Source organism: Cnephaeus nilssonii (assembly GCF_951640355.1).
Source record: "Cnephaeus nilssonii genome assembly, chromosome: 23".
In the NCBI taxonomy this organism is placed as follows: Eukaryota; Metazoa; Chordata; class Mammalia; order Chiroptera; family Vespertilionidae; genus Cnephaeus; species Cnephaeus nilssonii.
The window spans coordinates 13,499,907-13,522,190 of NC_137094.1; the positions used below are offsets into that span (position 1 = coordinate 13,499,907).

Genomic DNA, 22,284 nt, shown 5'->3' on the forward strand with positions numbered 1-22,284 from the left:
TCGGGGCACCCTAACCGGTTTAAGGAAGGACCGGCGGCGGCCGTGGAGGAGGATGGAGGCGGTGGTGTTCGTCTTCTCGCTCCTCGACTGTTGCGCGCTCATCTTCCTCTCCGTGTACTTCGTATCCTTGCCTGAGGCGGGCGGAGGCCTCCCCGGGGCCCGCCGCCGGAGGGACGGGCTGAGGTTGGGCCCGGGTGGGGACCAGGGCAGGTGCGTGGGAAGGAGGGCGCGGGCCGCCGGGACCGGTGTGGGTGGGTGTGGCGAGCCCGGGCCGGAGAGAGCCCAGCAGCCCCTCCGCCCCGCTTGCCCTGCCCCGGCTGCCGGGCCGCGGGTCCGAGCGGGCCTCTCCCGTCGCGCCCGGGCCGGGCCTGCCCGCTGCCGCTCGCCCCCGCGGTGCCCGGACCAGCCCTGCCCTGAGCGGGGCATCTTGGCCTTGTCAGGTCTTCAGAGGAGAGGGGGCGCGGGTTGCCTCCCTGGTGGCTCTCGAAAGACAGGTTGGCGGGTTTTTTTTGGAGATCCCTAGGCCGGATCCTTTGTCGGATGCGGGGTGTCCCGAGAGCGAGTGCCCATGTCCTGGGGTGCTCGCTCCTGGACCCGGGTCATTCTCTGGACACTCCCCCACCCCCGCCCGCCCGCCCCTTTGTTCTCGGGGGTTTGGGAACTTGGAGGGACCTTTCACGTCCAGGAGTTGATGCTTTTCAAAAAACGGGTGAAGTACCCCCTTTCTCGGTGCTGTTTTGTAGGAAGTGTTTGGGAAGGATGTATTATATTTTATTTTTTTAAAAATACATTTTTATTGATTTTAGAGAGGAAGGGAAAGGGAAAGAGACATAGAAACATCAATGATGAGAGAGAATCAGCTATCGCTGCCTCCTGCACGCCCCCCCTCTGGGGTTGGAGCCCGCAACCCAGGCAGGTGCCCTTGATCAGAATCGAACCTGGGACCCTTCAGTCCACAGGCTGATGCTCTATCCACTGAGCCACACCAGCTAGGGCGGGAAGGATGTATTTTAAAAACCATCCGCAGTGGATGCTTTCGGTTGCCCCTGGCGGCTGCCGATCTGCGAAGGTAGGAACTGTACACGTGCTATAGAGTTCCCAGGCCGTGCCTCAACTTGCCCACTTTTCTGGGTCCGTCCGTGTTCAGAACTTCAGTGTGTCGAGTGGAGCTCTTCCTGTGACAGTATTCCAGCTGCATTGCCAGGCCCCCAAAGGTGGTTACTAGCTCCCCCAGGAGCTGTGTGTGCTGCAGCTCTTCACTGCCCTTGAGGGAGCATCTTAAGCTTAGTTGTCGCCCAATTCATTGAAGTAATCTATAATAATAAAAGCGTAATATGCTAATTAGGCCAGACGTCCTTCCGGACAACCTTCCAGATGAAGCTGGGGCTGCAAGGGAAGCCCGGGTCCCGGGTTCCTGACAGTGGCTGGAGGGAAGCCCGGGTCCCGGGTGTCAGAGGGCAGCCGGGGAAAGGAAGGCCTACTCTTGCACGAATTTTGTGCATCGGGCCTCTAGTTAAATATAAACCAGGAAAAACGCCCCAGAAGCTGCATTGTCCTTCTTCCCTTGGAAACCACATGTTCCCTTGTCGGACAGATTGAAACCATTTGTTGGCCTGCGTGTCCTGGCTTTAGGGTGGCTTTACCGAGTGGGGCTTCATCCATTATTATGGGAGAAGAGTGATAGAAACATCCAGGATGAGAGAGAATCATGGATCGGCTGCCTCCTGCAAGTTCCCCACTGGGGATCGAGCCCTCAACCCTGGCATGTGCCCTTGACCGGAATTGAACCTGGGACCTTTCAGTTCGCAGGCCGATGCTCTATCCACTGAGCCACACTGGCTAGGGCTCCTTTTCTCTTTAAAATGTGCGGAGGTTTTTACTTCCCTGGTGTGTGTGTGTGTGTGTGTGTGTGTGTGTGTGTGTGTGTGTAGTGAGAACAGGTGCTAAGCACCTAGCAAGTGCCCGTCCCATGGCCAATATTCAGTAACTATTGCTCCGCCTTCCTCTGGTGCAGTCGCCTGAGGTTTGAAAGGGCAGCATCATTTGCCTGCGTTTTGATGACCTGTGTCCCTCTTGTGACAGAGGAACTGGAGCTTACACTCAGGGAAATGAAACTTGGGTTTCTCGTTTTGCAGTTTGGAAAATCAGGCTCGATATCTTAAAATAGCCTTGGCGTATACCAGTTTAATATACTTAGAAAAATGTTAGGTGGAATATTTGACTTAGACGGTGAGGTACAGTCAGGGTGTGTTTTGATGTAATTCAGCCTATTGTATGACTGTTTTGGGGTAGTTGAACTAGCTTTCTTAATATTACAGCCAAGAGGTAGGAAGTGGGCAGAGTAGACATTCTGTAGAGATAGGAGTTTTCCTGGACCTTGAACCCTGGAGAGCACCTGTGGAGAAGGAAAAGGGGTGGCTATTGATAATCACACACGGGCAAGAGCAAAGGTATGCCCAGGACATCTGTGGGTGATGGGTTAAGGAGCCCCTGGAGCGCATGGTTGATGGTGGTGGTAGCAGAAGCTGAATTAGGAGTTAGATCAGATTTTGGAAGCCTGGAATGTTAAGGAGAAGGGCTTTCCACTTTTATTCTCTAGGCAGTAGGGAGCCATTGAGAAATTTGGGCATGAAGTGGTGTGCTAGGAAGATGAATCGGCAGAGTGGGTTGGAAACAGGAAAGACTGGAAGGTAAGAAACCTCTCGGGTTCACCTGGATTTGAGAAAGGGTGCTGTGGGCAGGCGGAAGGAGGGATCGATGAGAGTGGAATTGCCAAGGGGTGATTGCTAGGACCTGGCAGCCGTTGATTATGAGTTAGGAAACAGAAGGCAGACACACCTTTCCATGTTTTGAGCCTGGGCAAATGATGCTTGTGTCATGGACAGAAATAAAACAAATGAGCCCTAACCAGTTTGGCTCAGTGGATAGAGCGTCAGCCTTTGGACTCAGGGGTCCCAGGTTCGATTCCAGTCAAGGGCATGTGCCTTGGTTGTGGGCACATCCCCGGTGGGGGGGGGTGCAGGAGGCGGCTGATTGATGTTTCTCTCTCATCCATGTTTCTAACTCTTCCTCTCTGTAAAAAATCAATAAAAATATATTTAAAAAAAAGAGAAATAAAACACATGGGAGATGGAATAATTTGTGGAGAAAGTGCTAGGTTTGACTATAGCGTATTGAGGTCATGGGGGGGATATTTATATGAAAATGCTTTAGAATTTAATGGAAAACATTTGTTTATACTTGCATTGTTGAGCATTTTCAAACTTAAAAGTAGAGACAGTAATGTAATAAGCCGCATGTTTCTGTCACTCGCCTTCAGTGATTTTCAGCGTTTTGCCATCATTTGTCATCTCTCTCCCAGCTAGTGGGGGGGGGGGGGGGGAGTTGGGGGGGTGGGGGGAGGTGGGGGGCCATTTTAAAGTAAAGCCCAGGCATTGCCTTTCAGTTGAAGACTTTTTTTCCTTTTGTCTATCTGTCCCTCAGATGTTTATTTGTGAGTTTATATTTTGTACTAAAAACCATTTTTTTTGCTTAATTCCAGTATAATATATGTTTATTGTAGAAAGTGTGGGAAATAGAGAAAAATATTAGGAAAACAAATCATTTGTAACCCAACTTTTGCAGCATACAGACTGCTAACATGACCATGCTGTATTTATAGTTTTGTATTCTGTGTGGTTTTTTTTAAATATCTTAAGTCTTTAAAGACATTTTATGGTTATATCATAAGTAAACACTATTTTTCTACTATTGAGAATTCAGGTTTTTAACATTTACACTGTTTTTATAGATCTTCTTTTTGCATTTGTTATAGCCACTGTTTGGCATTTGAGGAATTCAGATAGAATGTCCTGCATGGGTCACATTAGAATTGAGCACAACGAAAGGATTATTTTGTGAAAATCATTTATTTGTTGAAGGAACACAAATGAGAAAATTGTGTTGTCAAATGGGTGAGCTTTAAGGAAATAACTAACTTTTTTCAAGTCAAGTCTACGTCTGCCTTGCAACTGGGATTGCTTTCTGAAACTTAAAAACAAATACTTGTTATAAAAGAAGTCTAAAAATTCCTTATCTTGATCATCAGATAATTACATTGTCTGATTTAGAATGTGATTACATTAATGCTAGATCATGTTGCTCGAAATTAAACAAGGTAAGACATTTCTTTGCTCATTTTCTGACATTGAAGGCAGGTCTCTGTTTTCTGTGTGAGATCATTACAGATAATCATGTGTATTTGATTTCAGAGTGCATATTTTCTCTTATTGGAATGCTGGTAGAACGATGTGTTTTGCAAGATTTTTAAATCATGAAACTTCCAGAAGACCTAACTTGGAATTTTGTTCCTTTATTCTGCTTCTTCCTTGTGCCTTTGTCCACAGAGCACATTGTTACTGAGACTAGGTAAAGGTTTCTTAGGAGGGTGATTGTTCTTGTTTTCTGTGTCCACCCCCTCCCCCCGCCCCCTGGAAAGAAAGCTTAGTCTGTCTGCTGTTGAATGAAAGGCCTTCTTTTGGTGGCTTGCTGAGAAATGGAATTAATTAGCTGATTTGTTTTAAAGCCACTTTGCCTTTGGTTTCTAGTCAGAACTTTAAATTGGCAAGAAGATTCTGAATTGCAAAGCTTGTCTAGATGCAGAGAAACCCGTTGATCCTGATTCAGTTGAGATGAGCAGACGGAAGAGCTTTCTAGATAAAAGTTCATATTAAAGTAATACTGAGAGGCGCTTTTGGCTTGACCTAAAAGTGATTTCCAGGTGTTTTTACATCTTCAGTCTACGTAAGCCTCTCTGGCCCAGAGGGAAATAAAGATCCACTCGGAAAGTTAAAATTTCTAGTAAACTATATTGCTTCTCTCTACTTCTCTCTCTCTCTCTCTCTCTCTCTCTCTCTCTCTCTCTCTCTCTCTCTCTAGCTTTCCCCTCCTCCATCCCTCTCTCTCTCTCTTTCTGTCGAATTTTCCAGGACATGGTTTAATACAGTGATAGATTTAAATAAAATATTTTATGTTTATCTGCTATGCTTTGAGAGTTCTCTTTAAATTTTTTTATTGAGATATTATTATATGTAACATTAAATTAGTTTCAGGCCTTCTCATCTTTAGAGAAATGACTACATATAATCAGATGGATTGTGTGTCTTTACATTTCTTGCTTTCTCAATATTTTAGGTGGGTATTTGTTGGTTTTTTTAAAAATAAAAATAAAAGTCTAAATACCAAGAAAAGCTTATCTGGATTCATCTACTGAGAAAATTACTCCTTCACTTTGAAGTTAAGTAATTGTTTTTAACCTGAATTTTTATCGGTAACTTTTCCTAGTTTCCACAGCTAATAAATAGGATAGCGCATGATTCCACTTCAGGTTTGTTTGACTTTGCTGCTTACACTTAAGTTAAATTGGTCACATTTTAAAAATGCATATACATATTAAAAAGTTTTAGTTTGTTGCAAATTAGGTTTAAGGCTCAGAAAACCCCTCTTTGTTTGCAAAAAAAGAAAACTAAATGCAGGAGACCTGGGGCAGTATGCCTGGACTTACTGTGTTCTGTGCCGCTAAGTAGTGGGGCAAGTTACTCAAATCTCTCTGAGTTTTACTTCCCTCATTCCTACAAGTAGGGAATCTCAGGTTTTGGCTCCATAAATATTAGCTTCTAATTAAAAAAGAAGTCTACTCTTAAGAGAAGAAGACCATGGATGAATTGAGAACCTGCCACAATGGTGTTGAGGCATGAGAAGTAGAACATTGCCCTATAAACCAAGAGCATAGATAAGGGCATCTGAGTGCTATAAAGCCAATAGGCTGGGATTCTGATAGCTTAGTTCATTATCATATTTGTTCAACTTTGAGCTGTTATTATTAAAGTACTTTGTCTTTCTCTGTGTGTGTGTGTGTGTGTGTGTGTGTGTGTGTGTGTGTGTATGAGTGAACGTGAAATGATTTCCTTCCGGATTCTGGAGATTGTAAAATGTTTAAGGCTGATATTCTGACATGAAAGGCAACATGCATGTGGATATACCCTCCCAAATTAGAGTAGGGGGCTTCAGCATAGGTATTGGTTATAGAAAGTAAACAATACTCGATTTCCCCCCTAATTGTCATTCATACCTGCTTAGTGAATGACTTGGAACATTTGCTAAGGACAGATGAGACACAGTTGAAATTTAAGTGCATTATTTGCAAGCTGTGCCCTGATGTGTCTGCATGGGCTAAGCAGTTACAGCAGTTTGCAAATCTGGGACATTGAGTCTAAAAATATCTTGAAACACTAGCTTGGAAGTTCCCCGACCCTTCGTTGATGTAGCTTTAAATGACATGTCATTCAGGAGGAACCCAGCAGTGAGATGTGTACTCTGTTCTCCCCTTGCAGTGGATCATCCCAGAACTGATTGGCCATACCGTTGTCACTTTATTAATGCTCGTTTCATTGCACTGGTTCATCTTCCTCCTCAACTTGCCTGTTGCCACTTGGAATATATATCGGTGAGTCTCGTTTGTTTACTGTTTTGTGTCGGGGAAGTTGAAAGAAAAAATTAAAAAAAAAATTTATTGTGTGTTTTTTACAGAGAAGAAGGGAGAGGGATAGAGAGTTAGAAACATTGATGAGAGAGAAACATCAATCAGCTGCCTCCTGCACACCCCCCACTGGGGATGTGCCTGCAACCAAGGTTCATGCCCTTGACCGGAATCGAACCTGAGACCCTTGAGTTCACAAGCCTACGCTCTATCCACTGAGCCAAACCAGAATCTTTTTATCTTAACAGCTTTCTCTTCTCCAATAGGAGATTCGTGGAACTCAGAGGGGCATTTGCACTTCCTAGAATCAGGGTTGAGAACTGAGTGTGGGGCAAGTGGGGGGAAGAACTACAAGAAGCTTGTACGTGAACGCAGGGAGAGGCCACGGGTGGTATCAGGCGAGGCCCTGTGTGTGGCACAGAGGTCCCAGTCTGGATGTGGAAGCCCAGATGCTTATTAGATTCATGATTGCTCTCCAAGTACCCCAGTTTCCTTATTCGTAAAAGGAATCAGTCAAGGAGGAAGACTATCACGTGCAGCTGTTACAGACACGGTGATATTAAATAAATGGGAAATGTTACATGTTATCTGAAGACCCTAAAGGACTCCATAGTATTAACTAGAATATATTAAATATAGTATGATCAAGATTTTGTTTAAAAATTGGAGTCTATTGTGAGTCCGTGGGAATTGGTCTGGATCTGGAACGAGGGGCATGCTTATGGTGCCCTGACCTTCTGTGTTGACTTAGAGCTGTTCCTAGTTCCCTACTGAGGTCCTACCGCCACCACCATAACAAGTACATTTCTTTTTTTTTTTCAATATATATATATATTTTATTGATTTTTCACAGAGAGGAAGAGAGAGGGATAGAGAGTTAGAAACATAGATGATAGAGAAACATCGATCAGCTGCCTCTTGCACAACCCCTACTTGGGGATGTGCCCGCAACCAAGGTACATGCCCTTGACCGGAACCGAACTTGGGACCCTTCAGTCCGCAGGCCGACGCTCTATCCACTGAGCCAAACCGGTTTCGGCAACAAGTACATTTCTTACTTGCGTATTTGGAACCTCATCTGTTTTTTTTTTTTTTAGTTACGTAAAATCAGACATCGAATTTTTAGTCTGAATTATCCATTTACTGTCTTGATTGGAGAGTTTTATTTAATCACAGTAGCATTTAGTCTAAATCATTTCTATTCTGTTTTCTTTAAATTGCTCTTTTAAGGTAGGTACTGCTCAGAAACCATGCAGATTGAGACATTATCTATTGATCAGCAGACGCACAGAGATGAGGTTTCTGATCGGACATAGAACCTTTTTATTATCATCTGAGAAATGGGAATGATTATTTCTGACACTACTCTTCCTTATAAAGAGGAGAAAGTGAAGGGATTTGCATTAACTGATTTAGAACTTTTTAGATAAAGAAGTTTCTAAGAACTTGATAAAATTGGTTTGGTTTGGAGTCCCCTCCAGTGGTTTTCTACAGATGTGTAAGAGGGTCTCAGTGCATAAAATACTCTTCTCTAGAGTGTTATTGTATTGTTTCAGAAGGCAGAAAACTACACCAAAAATTAACAGGATTGTATCTTTCAAAGGAAAACTAAGTGGTGGCCTGTGACTTTACCATAATACCCTGCTCATATTTGGTCTGAATTTAAAACTGCTATGATTGGCTCACTTTTAAAGGTTGACTATTATTGGTTACTTAGTTTTGAATATTTTTGCTGCTGATTTGATTTTCCTTCTAATATATGTGCATCCTTTAATTTATCAGGTTCATTATGGTGCCAAGTGGTAACATGGGAGTGTTTGATCCAACAGAAATCCACAATCGAGGGCAGCTGAAGTCACACATGAAAGAAGCCATGATCAAGCTTGGTTTCCACCTGCTCTGTTTCTTTATGTATCTTTACAGGTGAGTTACCTGTAAACTGGCCTTTCCTGGATCCCATGCCTGCTTTTGATGGGTTAGATACTATACTGTAGGATTTAGCATTGACATTGCAAGCTCTGGGGAGTTATGTGAATTTCTTGCATTGAATCAGCATTCTGTCTGACCTACAGTAGAGTTACTCTGTAGTATTAGTTATTCCTTAGCTGTAAAGTTGTCAACATGCTTAAACTGTCTTTGCTACTCCTTTCCTGCCCTGGTGTCCAGTTGTGAGGTCTCACTGCCTGTTGTAAGTATAAATATTTGTAGCCTAAAGATTGTCCCACTCATGGGATACCAGACCACTGGCGGTAGCTCTCAGCAACTTCCAGCCAGCTTGGCTTATTTTTCTCGGCAGTAAGGAACTGCGGTGTGATGCCTATTCTCCAGCCTGCTAAGTGGTCCATTCTGGTAAAATTGCATCAGGCTTTGGTTATAGCAGGTTGGAAGGGTAAGAATTAATCTTGGCTTTGAACGTCTACCTATGAACCAGGAGGTCACAGTTCGATTCCCGGTCAGGGCACATGCCTGGGTTGTGGGCCCAATTCCCAGTGTGGGACGTGCAGGAGGCAGCCAATCAATGATTTTCTCTCATCTCTCCCTCTCTCTTCCTCTCTGAGATCGATAAAAATATATTAAAAAAAAAAAGAATTGATATGAAGGATTGGCTGTCAGACACTGGTGTAGCCTTATGCAGTCCTGTTTTAAACTTAGATTTATTACGGTATGTTTTAAGAGATAAACATGCCACTTTTTTTTTTTCAAACCTATCACAGACCCATAGATAAAGCAGAGGGAAAGAAGTTGTCATGTGTATAGCTTGATTAAGCCTTTATGAAGCTAGACGTCAGGATTAACCTTTGTATCTGAGCTTAATTAGATCATTCCTAGTTTTTTGCAGGTAATTTTTATTTTTTCACATAGGCATAAGGGCTGTTAGGAAAAACTTGCACTGAATGAAACTTCTATCACTCAGACGAGTCTTAATAATTAGAAACTGAATAGAGATAGCAGTTTTAAAAAATGTCAGAAGTCACCCTAGCTGGTTTGGCTTGGTGGATAGAGCGTCAGTCTGCAGACTGAAGGGTCCCGGGATCGATTCCGGTCATGGGCACATGCCTGGGTTTTGGGCTTGATCCCCAGTAGGGGACGTGCAGGAGGCAGCCAACCAATGATTCTCTCTCATCATTGATGTTTCTATCTCTCCCTCTCCCTTCCTCTCGAAATCAATCAAGATATATTAAAAAAAAAAAATTGTCAGAAGTCAGAGCCATTTTAGTTCTTTCTGAATAACTTGGCCTCCTAAAGTCGTTTTGCTGTGCTGATTCACCCACTAGCATAGAGTAAAGTTGAGTTCAGATGATTTCCTTTTCACTATTTCTTACTTGCTTTTCTGGTTTTTTAAAAACTAGAACAGAAAAAGCACATTGGAATTAATTTCTGATTCTCATACCCTACCTCACTGCTAATGTGCTTAATTTTTGTGTTTATCCTCACCCAAGGATATTTTTCCATTGATTTTTAGAGACAGTGGGAGAGAGAGGGAAAGACAGAGAGAAACATCGATGTGTGAGAAACGCATTGATTGGTTGCCTCCTGCACGAGTCCCAACCAGGGCCCAGGCCAGGGAGGAGCCTGCAGCCAAGGTACATGCCCTTGACTGAAATTGAACCCGGGACCCTTTGGTCCACAGGCTGATGCTCTAGCCACTGAGCCAACCAGTTAGGGCTAATGTGCTTAATTTATAATCCTCGTATTGAGATGAAAAATAAAGAGCAAAGAAATGTTAAGAACATTTTTGAAGTTAAACCATATGAAGGCATCTTTACCCTCATGTATATTCCCTATGTTTCTCAAGAGACGAAAAGCAAGCAGGGATCGGCTTAGCTCAAGGTTATTCTTGCTTCACCCTCCCCACCCTCCAGGTTTTACATTGTCGGAGCACAGAGTCCAGTGGCCATTCCCTGGTCTTGCTGGCAGGAGCTTCTTGGGACAGCTGTGGGTACAGCACTGTAGTCACACTTCCGGGAGTTAATGAAGGATTAGGGAGCAGTGTCTCCCTTAGTAGACCCAGACGCCTTAAGAATTAAAAATGCATGACAGTCTATTAGCTCTTGGTTGTTGAATGTCGAGCAATGGGAAGATACGGGTGAAGACAGGGATTAGAGGAATCCGGAAGCTGTCCGGGCAGGTTTAAGGTGTGGTTCTTTACAACCGAGGAAATGACAGGCAACCTGGCAGGGGTTTGGCTGAGTTAGCTGCATTCCGCCTTCGCTGCACCCTATCTTTCTCTTCTCTTCTTTTTCCTTCGTAGCTTGTCATTTTTAGGCTCATTGCTGTTCCCTTACCCCTTGAGTCACCCATGGCTCAAGCGATCAGGATGAAAGAATAATCTCAGATGTCCTTTGCTCTTAGCTTTTGGTTGCTGTTAAGAGTGGTTTTATTTCCAAAATCATCCGATTCCCAATGCAGGGATTTTATGCTGCTCCTTTCTGTGTCGCTGGCCACAGCTTTCATGGGTGCCTTGCATATGGCATTCATTCAGTGTTTATTAAATAGAATTAAAGGGAAAAAACGCCCGTCTTCTTTTAGAGATTGGTAGAATCTGCTGTTGGTTTTTTGTTTAGTTATTGGTGTAGGGGCCTCTTAGTCACTGTGTGACCTGGGGCAGGTTTCTTAACCTCTCTGTGCCTCAGTTTCTTCCTGGGAAAATGTGATAGTAATAGTACCTACCTTATCGGTTGATGTGGACTAAATGAGATAATGTCTGTAAGCACTGAGGTTTGTGCTGACCTAAACTCTAAAAAAAGATATTTAAAAAAATATTGGTGACTACCATTAATCTGGTCTGTGCACTGAGTACACTTAGCATGGTTAACGTTGAACTACTAGTCTTTAAACAACTCATACCGTTAGTAATGCCAGGTTATTTCTGTGTATTTCATCATTTGATCTCAGTAGAGCAAAGCTGATCCCAGTAAAGGAAATGGTAGTTTGTTACTGTGGTGGTTTTAATAGAGGGTTTATTGAGAGACTGCACCATGTCAGGTGACACAGAGGAACAGCACGCAATCCCTCTGTAAAAGCCAGGAGCCTGGGATTACTGTGGTTGGATGTTATTCTGGAATATGAGTGACGACGCCCAGGTCAGAGCGCTCGTCTGGGAAGAGCTCACAATCCAGGGCAGCAGTGGAAGCCAGCCGGGGGGGGGGGGGGGGGGGGGGATATGAGTTGTGGGAGGGGCCGGCCTCCCAAAGGAGAGGCCTGAGGAGGAATGTCCTAGGCTGACGGGGCAGGAGGGGAGGCGGGGTTGCAGGCACAGGGTTGGCGTACAAAGATCTGGCTAGAGAATTCGTTTTTTTCCCTGGACATAGCTTGTTTTTCCTAGTTATATTCCCCACTCCCACCTTGATTACCTTATTTTTTAGTAAAAAAAACATAGGGCACCTATAAACCCCAACATAGACTTTCTTTTCTCGCCTTTTACTCAAATGGGTGTTCCTGGATGAGCCTTAGGGATACGAGTCGGGACACACCGGACCGTGGGACATGCCTGAAGGAAACATGGGTAACCTGAATCTCTTCTCTCCACAGTATGATCTTGGCGTTGATAAATGACTGAAGCTGGAGCAGCCGTGGTGGAAGTCAGCGACACTACAGTGCACAGTTGAGGAGCCAGAGATACTTCCGTCATCCTTAGAACCGTAACCATAGCAGTATATTTTTTCCTCTTTGAACAAAAAAATATTTTTGCTGTATTTTTACCATATAAACTATTTAAAAAAAACATGAATTGAGTTTTTGTAGATTTCTGGTTCTCAACTTTCGCCTGAACCCCAACATGTGAGGGTGTTTGTCGTCACCTGTGCGTGGAAGAGGGTAGCTTGGATGTGGGAGCGGGGCTGCCATTCCAACCTCGCACGCCGGAGGAAGGAGGGAGGGCACACCTTAGAGCCGCTCAGCGAGGGGACGGACAAGGCAGAGCACAGGCAGCACAGCCAACCTGGGCAAAGGACGCCAGTCAGTCACCCTCTGCCTCTATCGTGGCAGCTTCCTGTGCTGAATAGTCTAAGATCTACGGGACTGCCAGCTGAGGCCTTTTCCTACTTAAAAGACATTTCAAAGATCACGTATTTCTTTACGGAATTTGTGACCCCCAATAAGCCATCTGCCAGGTCCAATGTCATTCCTGCCTATAGGTCGGGGAAAAACTAACCAAGAGGTTCATTTAAGAGCCACCGCCTCCAGTCACCTCACACCTGAGCGGTCCCACTGGCTCTGGCCAGCTCTCGTGCTTGTGTGCTGCCTGACCCATTTGCACTTGGTCTCTCCATCCATCCTTCAGTGGGTTTGGGGAGGTGATTTGGTAGAAGCTGCTCCTCAGGTCAGAAGCAGGAATAGCCAGGCCCTCGGCGGCAGCGCTCTGCACGGTGCCAGGTTACCTGGGATGCTGTCCTGCTGTGCTGGCCACCCGGAGTGGGAGCTGCAGGACCAGCCGTTTCCGACACGGGAGCTGCAGGACCCGCCGTTTCAGACACGGCAGCTTCCAACCGAACGGTTCCTTGGAGCTCCGCTTGTCAATCTTGCGTGGGTGAGAGCAGTGAACCTCTTCGGCTCTGTTTGCTGGGTCAAGTGAACCTGGAAGTTTATTCTGTCCACGTTTGTGCTTTAATCTTAAGTATTGGCATTTAGGCAAAACATGGTATGTTTTAAGGCAGAGTCCAAAGGGATTATTCGCTCTGTTGAGGCAGAATTGGGTGGCTAAACAAGGCGTGTGGTTACCAAAGGATCAAACATTGCATGTCCTTCTGACCCTGGACTGGGTTTAGCTTTGGCAGAAGCCCGGGAGCCAGCAAAACACTCCTGTGCGTTTCAAGGGTGGACGTGGTGCCCGCCACGCTGGGAAGGAGCAGTGAACAGCAGGCACGGTAACCCTGGCTCTGTTGGCCTCAGAAATGCTCCTGTGGTTTTCTTCTCTTCCTTCCGGCAGAGCCAAGAACCTGTCCCAGAAGTGACTTTGCTTGCATCTCTCTTGAACCTTTTCCTTTGAGGCACCTTTTCAGTCTCTCCACTCTGCCTTTCTCCCTAACTTCCGGTGTCTCTTCACGTTCCACTCAGGCTATTACAGCAATGGAAGCTGCTGGAGACTTGAAATCCTTAGAAGTGAGATGCAAACAGGTTACGTTGAGTAGCTTCAAGGTGGTGGAGGACTGTGGACCCAAATGCTTTATCTGGTTTCAAGTGTTCTCAATAACCAAGTCACACCCGTGCAGCTCTGCGCCTGGCTGCCAGCTTACAGGCTGTCCGGCAGCGCTGCGGAGGCTGCGCGCACCGGGAAGGTGCCTTGTTTACAACAAAGGACAGCTCTTCTGGAACATGAGCTGTGCTTCAAACAAAACCACCGTTCTTGGATTGCTTGTCTGTAGCAAAGCCAGGAAAAGGGGATAGCTCTCGTTTTTTCTTTTCATTTTTTAGGTACTTCTCTAGAAATGATGTAAAGGGGGGAAAGCATCAACTTTTTTTAAAAAAATTCATTTTTTTTTGATTTCAGAGAGGGAGAAGGAGAGATAGAAACATTGATGAGAATTGTTGATCAGCTGCCTCCTGCACACCCCTTACTGGGGGTGGAGCCCACAACCTGGGCATGTGCCCTGACCGGGAAGCCAACTGTGACCTGGTTCATAGGTCGATGCTCAACCCCTGAGCCATGTGGGCCGGGCTGACGGGCTGACATGCTTTAACAATCAGTTTTATTCCGAGGCAAGTGGCCATCTGTAGACTAAGGGGGTTTGTATGGTGGAGTGCTTAAAAACGAGCTCAGAGGCACCTGAGAGTCCCAGCCCCTTTATACCTATTGGTTTGTTTTAGCCTATTTCTCTCTTGGTGAAATGGAAATTGCTTGTGAAGTTACTTTGAGAATTAAGTGAGAATGCATATAAAGTGGCTCATCCATAGTGACTGGCCCACAGTAAGCATCCAATACATTAGCCCAAATGAGTATCTGTTCCGTGTTAATGTTACTCAATGACCAAATAGGTGTGCAGCTTTGGGGTTAGTCCCTCTCAGTACACTTCTTGCTCCTGCTTCGAATTCTTGGTCTCATTGCTGAAGTAATATAGCATAGTCCTGTGGTTCCCCAAAACTGCCTACGAGTGGATCAGTGCCAACTGACAACATAAAATTACTTGGGGTGTAAGGTGGCTTAAAAATCTCAAAGTTAAATGAAAAACATTTAGCACATTCATTAATTTGAATTGTGGATATGACCAATCATCATGAATAATTATGTCTTAAGTAAGCTTCTTCCTGAGGCTATAAAAGAAAAAAGTTTTGAAATGTGTATGAGGGACCCCCCCTTGCATCAATATGACCAAAGAAGCCACCAACCTTCACATCCAAAATGGAATTGAGCCTGGCCGGCGTGGCTCAGTGGTTGAGCACTGACGTATGAACCAGGAGGTCACGGTTCGATTCCTGGTCAGGGCACATGCCTAAGTTGTGGGCTCCATCCCCAGTGTGGGGCGTGCAGGAAGCAGCCTATGGATGATTCTCATCACTGATGTTTCTATCTCTCCCTCCCTCTCTGAAATCAATAAAAATATATATTTAAAAACACACACAAAATAGAATTGAAAACTTGACTGAAACTCGTCCTTCCCTATTTCCTGCGGTAGCTATAATTAATTACATGCTGCTTGAGTATCTTGTTAACTATGTGATTAGAATACTGTTTCATATCCAGCAAGCTCACGTTAAGTACGCCAATAAAGTCTGAGGGAGAAGAGCTCACTGCCACAAAGTCAATGGCAACACTTAAGATGCTTGGAGGAAGTATTAGGTTGATGGGATCACATGGTTTGTTGAATCTTTCTTAACAGTTTTAAGTTTTTTTTCTGGAAAAAATTTCAAGAAGCCATTACATATGTAACCAAAGACCATCAACTTTTCTTAAGTGGAAGGGAATTGTTTTAAAATACCACTCTCTACTCTTAGGTTTAAGGTTGGGAGATTTTTATTCCTGGTGCTGGAATCTGGCATGAAACTTGAAGTGCAGATGAACCATCTGAGTTGGCTCCCTCTGCAATGCATAGCTGTATTTAAAGAAAACGAGTAGGAAAACTCCTTTGTTCTCTTGCCTGTTGACCAGAGGAAGCCTCAACCATGGCTCTAAGCAGTGCCTCTTGGCCTCTGAGTAGCTCTGCCACTCTAAGCTGATGGCCAGCATTTGCCTGCCAAATACTAATTTTTCGTATTTGAGCTTCCTTTTACTGAACAGAACTCCACTCTTAGAAGATCTTTAAAGAACTAATACAATTATTATGATATAAATTTTAATTTCAAATGAGAAATATATTTTCTCTACTAATCAAGGTATTCGATGCCTAAGTGCATAATTTCAGATCAGTAATATTTTTGAACAAGTGGGATATGTGACTCCTTTAAAATGTAAATTTTTCTAAGTTAATCCATGATTTCACACAGCAGTTCTTTAAAAAGATTTCCCAACAGATAAAACAGTGCTTCCTTAGACATCAACTTAAAAAGTCAAATTCAGCAAATTGGTTGTTTCAGGTAAAAACAGTACTAAAACATGCAGACCAATGCATATTATGAGAGTTAACACAGCAACAATTACTTACTCATTCTGTTTATTGGATTGAAAGGGAATACAAACGATTGGTTAAGTGCTACGCACTGACATGGAAAGGTGTATTAAAAAAAACAAATCAGTAACACAAATCAAAGTTAATGTAGCTTCAACTGAACAAAATTTTAAAGACATTTAATATACTACACATTTATAAACGTTAACAAAGGGTGTTTTGTAAATAATTAGTGGGACAAGTGAAAATAAATATCAGAGACCTGAAGTTTTTTATGCTTTAATGAAATAATAAAGCAAAGAAATTTAAACTACTAAATATAATTTGAGAGGCAGTTAAAAAAAACCAACAAAAAACAATAACCCCCAAAATTTAAGAACACAATCCTTTGAAACATTTAATCAGTCCATAGCAAGTAGTTATTACATACCAAAATCTCTAATGTTAACTAGTTCCACCACAAGGCCATGTAAATCTTGACAATTTAGAAATCTTGAGATCAACACAAGTTCTTTTCTTGATCTCTCCAGCTTGGTTTGTAAGGACATACATGCTTTTGTGGATCTAGTCCCCTCGCCACACACCCCCATTTTCAAGGAGCCAATAACATTTTTTTCCATCTGTGCCTAAAAATGTTACGATTCAGTTTTAGCGCATTGACCCTGATAATGAAAATGTTTACGTTAAAGATGGGGACACCATATCAGATTTATAAAAATATACCAGTATTAACCAAACCTTCAATTCAGAGAGGGCACTTTACAAGACTTTTAGTAAAACTGACAGGAGCCTAGAACAGCTGTTTCCTGGCCTTTTTTTGAATTAAGTTCTCTCTCTTCCACAGACACACGACACACACCTTTTTATACTATTAGTTTCATTACATCCAGGCTATCTGGATTAAGTAGATAGGGGATGAGTTTTTATAGTTTTTGTTTTTGCAACTATATAGGGCAGCTACTATAACAACAGCCTGACAACACTGAAAAATTTCAATTAAGTTCACCCTGTTTTTAGAAAGTGTCTATGTGTAAATGAAATTCACCTCTCTTTTTGAGTTTGTTCATATTAAATCAAACATGGTTTTTGAATGGAAGTACTATTTTGGAGAGCAACCCCAAGAGAGCTGCTAATGTCTAAGTGAGAAATTAAACCCAAATCAAAATGCATATACATTTTAGAGATGGGACAAAAGGATATTAAGAAAAATGTCTTCTTTCCTCCCCATTCAAAAGCAGCCATCTTCTGCTGTGAAAGAAACTGACATGGATATGTCCCTTTCAAGAGATGTACCATATATTTACCACTGTGAGCAGAGGTTCTTGTGTGCAGGAACCAACATCCTAAAAAAGAGAATTTCAAGATGGGGAGGGGTGGGAAAGAAGGGTTTTCTATTAATGTCACGGAATGCCACTCTAGAGGGAGAACACTCCTAATAATAAAATCACCAGATTACTACTAGTGTGATTTCAGATTAAGAAAATACTGACAAAAATTGGATTCCTCCCCCCTCGCGACTAGCAGGTTATTTTACTTAGTTTATATTTAAAGTCAGGCAATCCCTTTCTGTTCTCCCACCCACTACAATAGGCCAACTTGTAGGGACATTTGCAAGTCAAGTTTCCTCTGTTTAAACTACTTACCTGGTTTTATGTAACACATTTACCTGGCCAATAAGAGTAACAGAAAGGTAGCTGGATGAACACTAATAATTAAAGGACAAAAACCAAAACTGAAGCGTAGTCATCCCTCCCAATTCTCCACTCTTAATTCTTTACCACCACCCACACGCCGGTCTCAGTAATCCCCAAATCCAACATTGTACTATGAATAACCAATTATTTGGAGGAAAAAGACATTTAATTTCATACTTGCTCTAGCCCTTAATCAATAACAACAAAAAAACATTTTTAAGCACATGGAAATGAGCCTACTAACCTGATTTTTGGGAGCCAAAATTCTCCACTCTATTTTGATCTATGTGCAAAAAGTATTGGTACTTTTCAGTTTATACATTTGTTAGTATTTTACGGCTGGCTTGATAGTTTTCTCCCATGTATTCTCACTGTTAACCCTACGTCACACTCAAGTGTTCAGTTCCATCTAGGGGTAGGCCATCCTGCTCTTGGGCTCTTTGGACCCTGAGTCCCTGGGCTCCTTATTTATTTCACCTTTCCAGCACAATCACAGCATGGCAAATGCATGAGACAGACGTTGACAGCCAATTGGCACAGCAAAGTACCAGTATACGTAGGAAGCGGCCCGTTCAGACAGACCTGGAAAACAAACTCACCTAGCTAGCTGCTGCAGAAACCTTTGCATAGTTGTGACTCCGTTTTAACGGAGTTATGTCAGTGTAAGGTGTGCCTCACGTTCACTCCACTGTTTTAAAGTGTTTGTAACTAGACTTGAGAAGCACTCTAAACACGCAGGCCTTGGGGCGGCTGGGTGGAGGAGAGGAGAAGCTGAGTGCCGAACTAACAGCCCTGAAGGGGCACACATTTCAGCGAGTGCTACCATGTTCCCGGACACACCGTGACCGTATCTGTAAACAGCTGTGGAGTGTCCAGGCCCACATTCTGTTAGTGAAGTTACTGTAGACTGGGGTGTATTAACGGCTTCAGGGTATATACATGAATCACTTAAAATATGGATTTAACTGTACTGAGGTAAAGAGAAGTTGCCACTTAATTATATACAGTTACCAATGAAGATTTTTTATTCAAGCTTAAAGTAAAAAGTAATTGTAGTTAAGAAAAATGAAGTACCAGATAAACTGTAACATATAGTATCTTAACTTAGAAGTATCAAAACAGGAATTCTTGATTCTAAGTAATGATCTCTGCAAAATGGAGCTTAAAGAAACCTTTTACATACCAATTTGATAAAATAATCTGCTGACCACGATTTGTCATTTTCTCTTACTACGAGAGCTTTTGGGAGAATCCGTGCTATTTTAAGGCCAATTGTGTTTTTCTTTCTTCTCCCCTTCCCCAACTTCCCCGTTTCTCCCTGCTGCCATCCCCAACTCCCCAGCCCCAATGGAAGAATTTCTGACACCCAAGTTTTTCTCTTCTTTGTGGATCCTCCAGAGTCTACTCATGGTAACAATATAGACCTGGCTGGGCCTAATGGGAACTTAGTTCAAGATTTTCTTCACCAGAATCATATTTTGGGGGCATTCCCACTCCTCTTCCCAATGTAACAGCTGTGGTCACTGTATTTATCTTCTACTAAAAAAGGGAGGGAATTTCAAAGGAGTCTAAGGATGTTGCATTCAGCTGTTACGGGACTTAAAAGCACAATGTGAACACCAGGCTTTTGGCTTATTTTAAATGTGAAATTCTCAAAATTAAAAGTGCTTTTCCATGAAGGAAACCTTTCCTTACACTAAAAGGGGAGGGGAGAGGGAAAGACTACCCACAGCACCAGTTTAGAATGAGGTTCAGTATGGCAATATCTGAAAAACTGAGAAGGTTCTTTAAATGTATGTGACCCTACATGTCAAAATATTAAGGGCAAGTAAGAGAAATGACCATGAGGTTTTAAACCCAGGTTAAATATGTTTGTAACCTGCTGCATTCTTCTAACGAGCTCAGTTATACTACAAACTCCCAAAGTGGTTATTATCTGCGGCTTCTACTCTCTTGCTAGATCACACCAAACGATTTCCCGAGCTGAGAACAACTGGGAACAAGCTTTGCCAAAAGCCTAAACTGACTACTGATCTCTCATGTTGATTATATTTAAAATTCTCTTTTTAAATCTTGAATTTCTTCAAGATCAGGTACTGATGTTACTTCAGGAATAAAACAAAAGGGGGAAAACCTTCCAATTATTACTCTGAATTTCCTGTGTAATGTCCTTCCCGGCACTGCTTCTGACCATGTCTCAGGTGGTATTCCAGAAGAGCATCAGTTGTACTGCGCATCTAAGTCATAGAGGAAACTGTTTTTAAGCTGGTTTAGATTCCAAATGTATACAAAGGAAGTCACTTTGATCCTATAAATACTTCTTAATTTATTTTTTAAAAAATTGTGCTGTTAACCCTTTTACGGGGCAACAAGCTATGTGAAAAGTACAAAACTTTTTGTCAAATGTAGTATTGAGAGTGCTTTTGACATAGTTCACTGGTTTATCATCTGGATCTGTATATACTGTGCAACGGGCAAGGCTAGAATCCATGAACCAAGCTGCAAAGATCTCAAGCTAAATAAGGCGGAAAGATTTGGAGAAACAAAAGGAGGAAATTCTTTCCTATCCAATGTATACTCTTCAGACTAATGCACTCTTTCTATCAAGCCTTCTAAACTGTTAAATAAAGTTTCCAAACAAGCATTTTAAACTTCATTACACAGAAGAGCAACAAGAATGGTATCCCCCCAGACAAAAGGCAGGGGGGGAAAATATATATACTGAGTTCAATGGGTAAGCCTGAATGTAGCACAGTTCTTCACAACCGATGGGGGATAATTCAACATGGTGTCCAACAACGTTCTAACGACGTGCTTCATCTCAACTGGTTACTATGAAGCAAGGTGTAAATGTTTGGCCCCAACCGGGCTTCAGAAATGGTTCTTTTTTCATGACGAGCATGTCTGTCCAGCTATCAATCATGTTTGTTTGCACCAAATCCCAAGCCATTAAAATACGACTAATTTAAGTTAAACAGAAGTCGTCTGCTCCAAATTCGCCATCAACTATCCATGCTACTGCATTCCTCTGAAGACAAGACAGGAGTATATTGGGAAGGGCGGTGAGAGGAAGAAGAGGGGAGGGGGAGAAAAAAGTTACCAGTTAGAAAGTTTTAAAATCAATACCATGACTTTAAAAAATATAGTAACATTAAAAAACAAACACATCAAGGCAAACTCTTAGTACTTTCATCATAATCATTAAAACGATGTGCCTGCATCATGTCTCAGACTATACATTAAACTCATGATCATTTTGAATATTGCAGTACTCAAATGAATAACTATATTGTAATCTCCGACTTTTAAAATGAACCTTGAAATAGTTATGCACAATAGGAAAATCTTCATGACAGTTTATAACAGTAAGACATATCTGGCAGTCCAAGACAGAACTGTGTATTATAACTATATACTTAATTCTCCTTTTGACAGCTCCGTTTGAAATTCTGAAAATCACCCTATTTTTTCTTGGCAGGGAGGGGAGGTGTAATGTTATCAACAGCTTTACTGATATAGTTCACATGCTATATACAATGTACTAATTTAAAGTGTACAATTCAATAGTTATTAGTATATTCATAGGATTGTTAAACCATCACCACAATCAATTTCAGAACATTTTCATCACCCATTAACATATACAAACACCCACCCCCAATCCTAAGCAACCACTAGTCTGCTTTCTGTCTCTATGGATTTGACCGTTCAGGACCGTTTCATATAAATGGAATCACAATATGTACTATTTTGTGTCTGGCTTCTTTCACTCAGCATATTGTTTTCAAGGTTCATCCAAGTTGTAGCATATGCTAGCATTTGAGACTATTCCATTTTATATATTCCTCAAAATAAAGCAAAAACACACACACAGTATGGAACTCTACTATTATAACAAAAGGTCAGCAAATTCTCTATTTTGAAATGGAATTAAGTGACATATTTTTATTTGAATGACTTATATAGCATATCTTAGGGTGTTATGATTTTTAAATGGCAACTTCTTTAGTCTCATCTATGTTTTTCAAAATTTCTATTCCACACAGGTATTACTTTAATTAGAAAAAAACAAATAAAACCAAAACCATGTTTTCAAGCAGGGGAATAAGAACCCAGAAGATATCTGTATAAAAGGCATATAACCAATTATCTAATTATAAAAGTTGTTTTCCCATTTTAGGTGTAAGTGGAAATCTTTTGGGGGCTATACCTATGTAGCCAAAATACAATGGACAGTTGCTGCATTAGACCCAGACCTTTCAGCTGAGCTAACACTTGCTTACGTACCGCAGTGGGTATCCACATTAATCAAATCCACCATAGAGCAGTGAACTCGATCCCACTGCAGTACACATATCCTCAAGGGTAGCTCTAAAATAAACCCACTTACAATAATCTGTTACGATATACCTATTTTCTACTTCTTTAAATCAAATATGCTTATTTGAAGAAAGAACTTTTAAATGACTGATAAAAGTAGAAAAGCACATATAATTATAGTTAGAGATTTATAAAACATCTTAGAGAGTGG

At 42.3% G+C, this 22,284-nt stretch overlaps 2 protein-coding genes across 3 annotated transcripts in view; one reads left to right on the forward strand and one right to left on the reverse strand.

Annotated features, from left to right (window-relative positions):
- On the forward strand, positions 1 to 12,226 carry CNIH4 (cornichon family member 4). Its single transcript, XM_079763652.1, has 5 exons — positions 1 to 121; positions 4,088 to 4,156; positions 6,372 to 6,484; positions 8,300 to 8,440; positions 12,050 to 12,226. Exons 1-5 carry the CDS (start codon positions 53 to 55, stop codon positions 12,075 to 12,077), a joined length of 420 nt encoding a protein of 139 aa, XP_079619778.1. The 5' UTR covers positions 1 to 52; the 3' UTR covers positions 12,078 to 12,226.
- Positions 12,227 to 16,085: 3,859 nt separating this feature from the next.
- The window catches only part of WDR26 (WD repeat domain 26), a 38,135-nt gene continuing 31,936 nt past the window's right edge, over positions 16,086 to 22,284 (reverse strand). For both annotated transcript variants that reach the window (XM_079763371.1, XM_079763372.1), the window contains exon 14: positions 16,086 to 20,781. In XM_079763371.1, the coding sequence (XP_079619497.1) occupies positions 20,756 to 20,781 (26 nt within the window). In that variant the 3' untranslated portion in view covers positions 16,086 to 20,755. The remainder of the gene's footprint in view (positions 20,782 to 22,284) is intronic.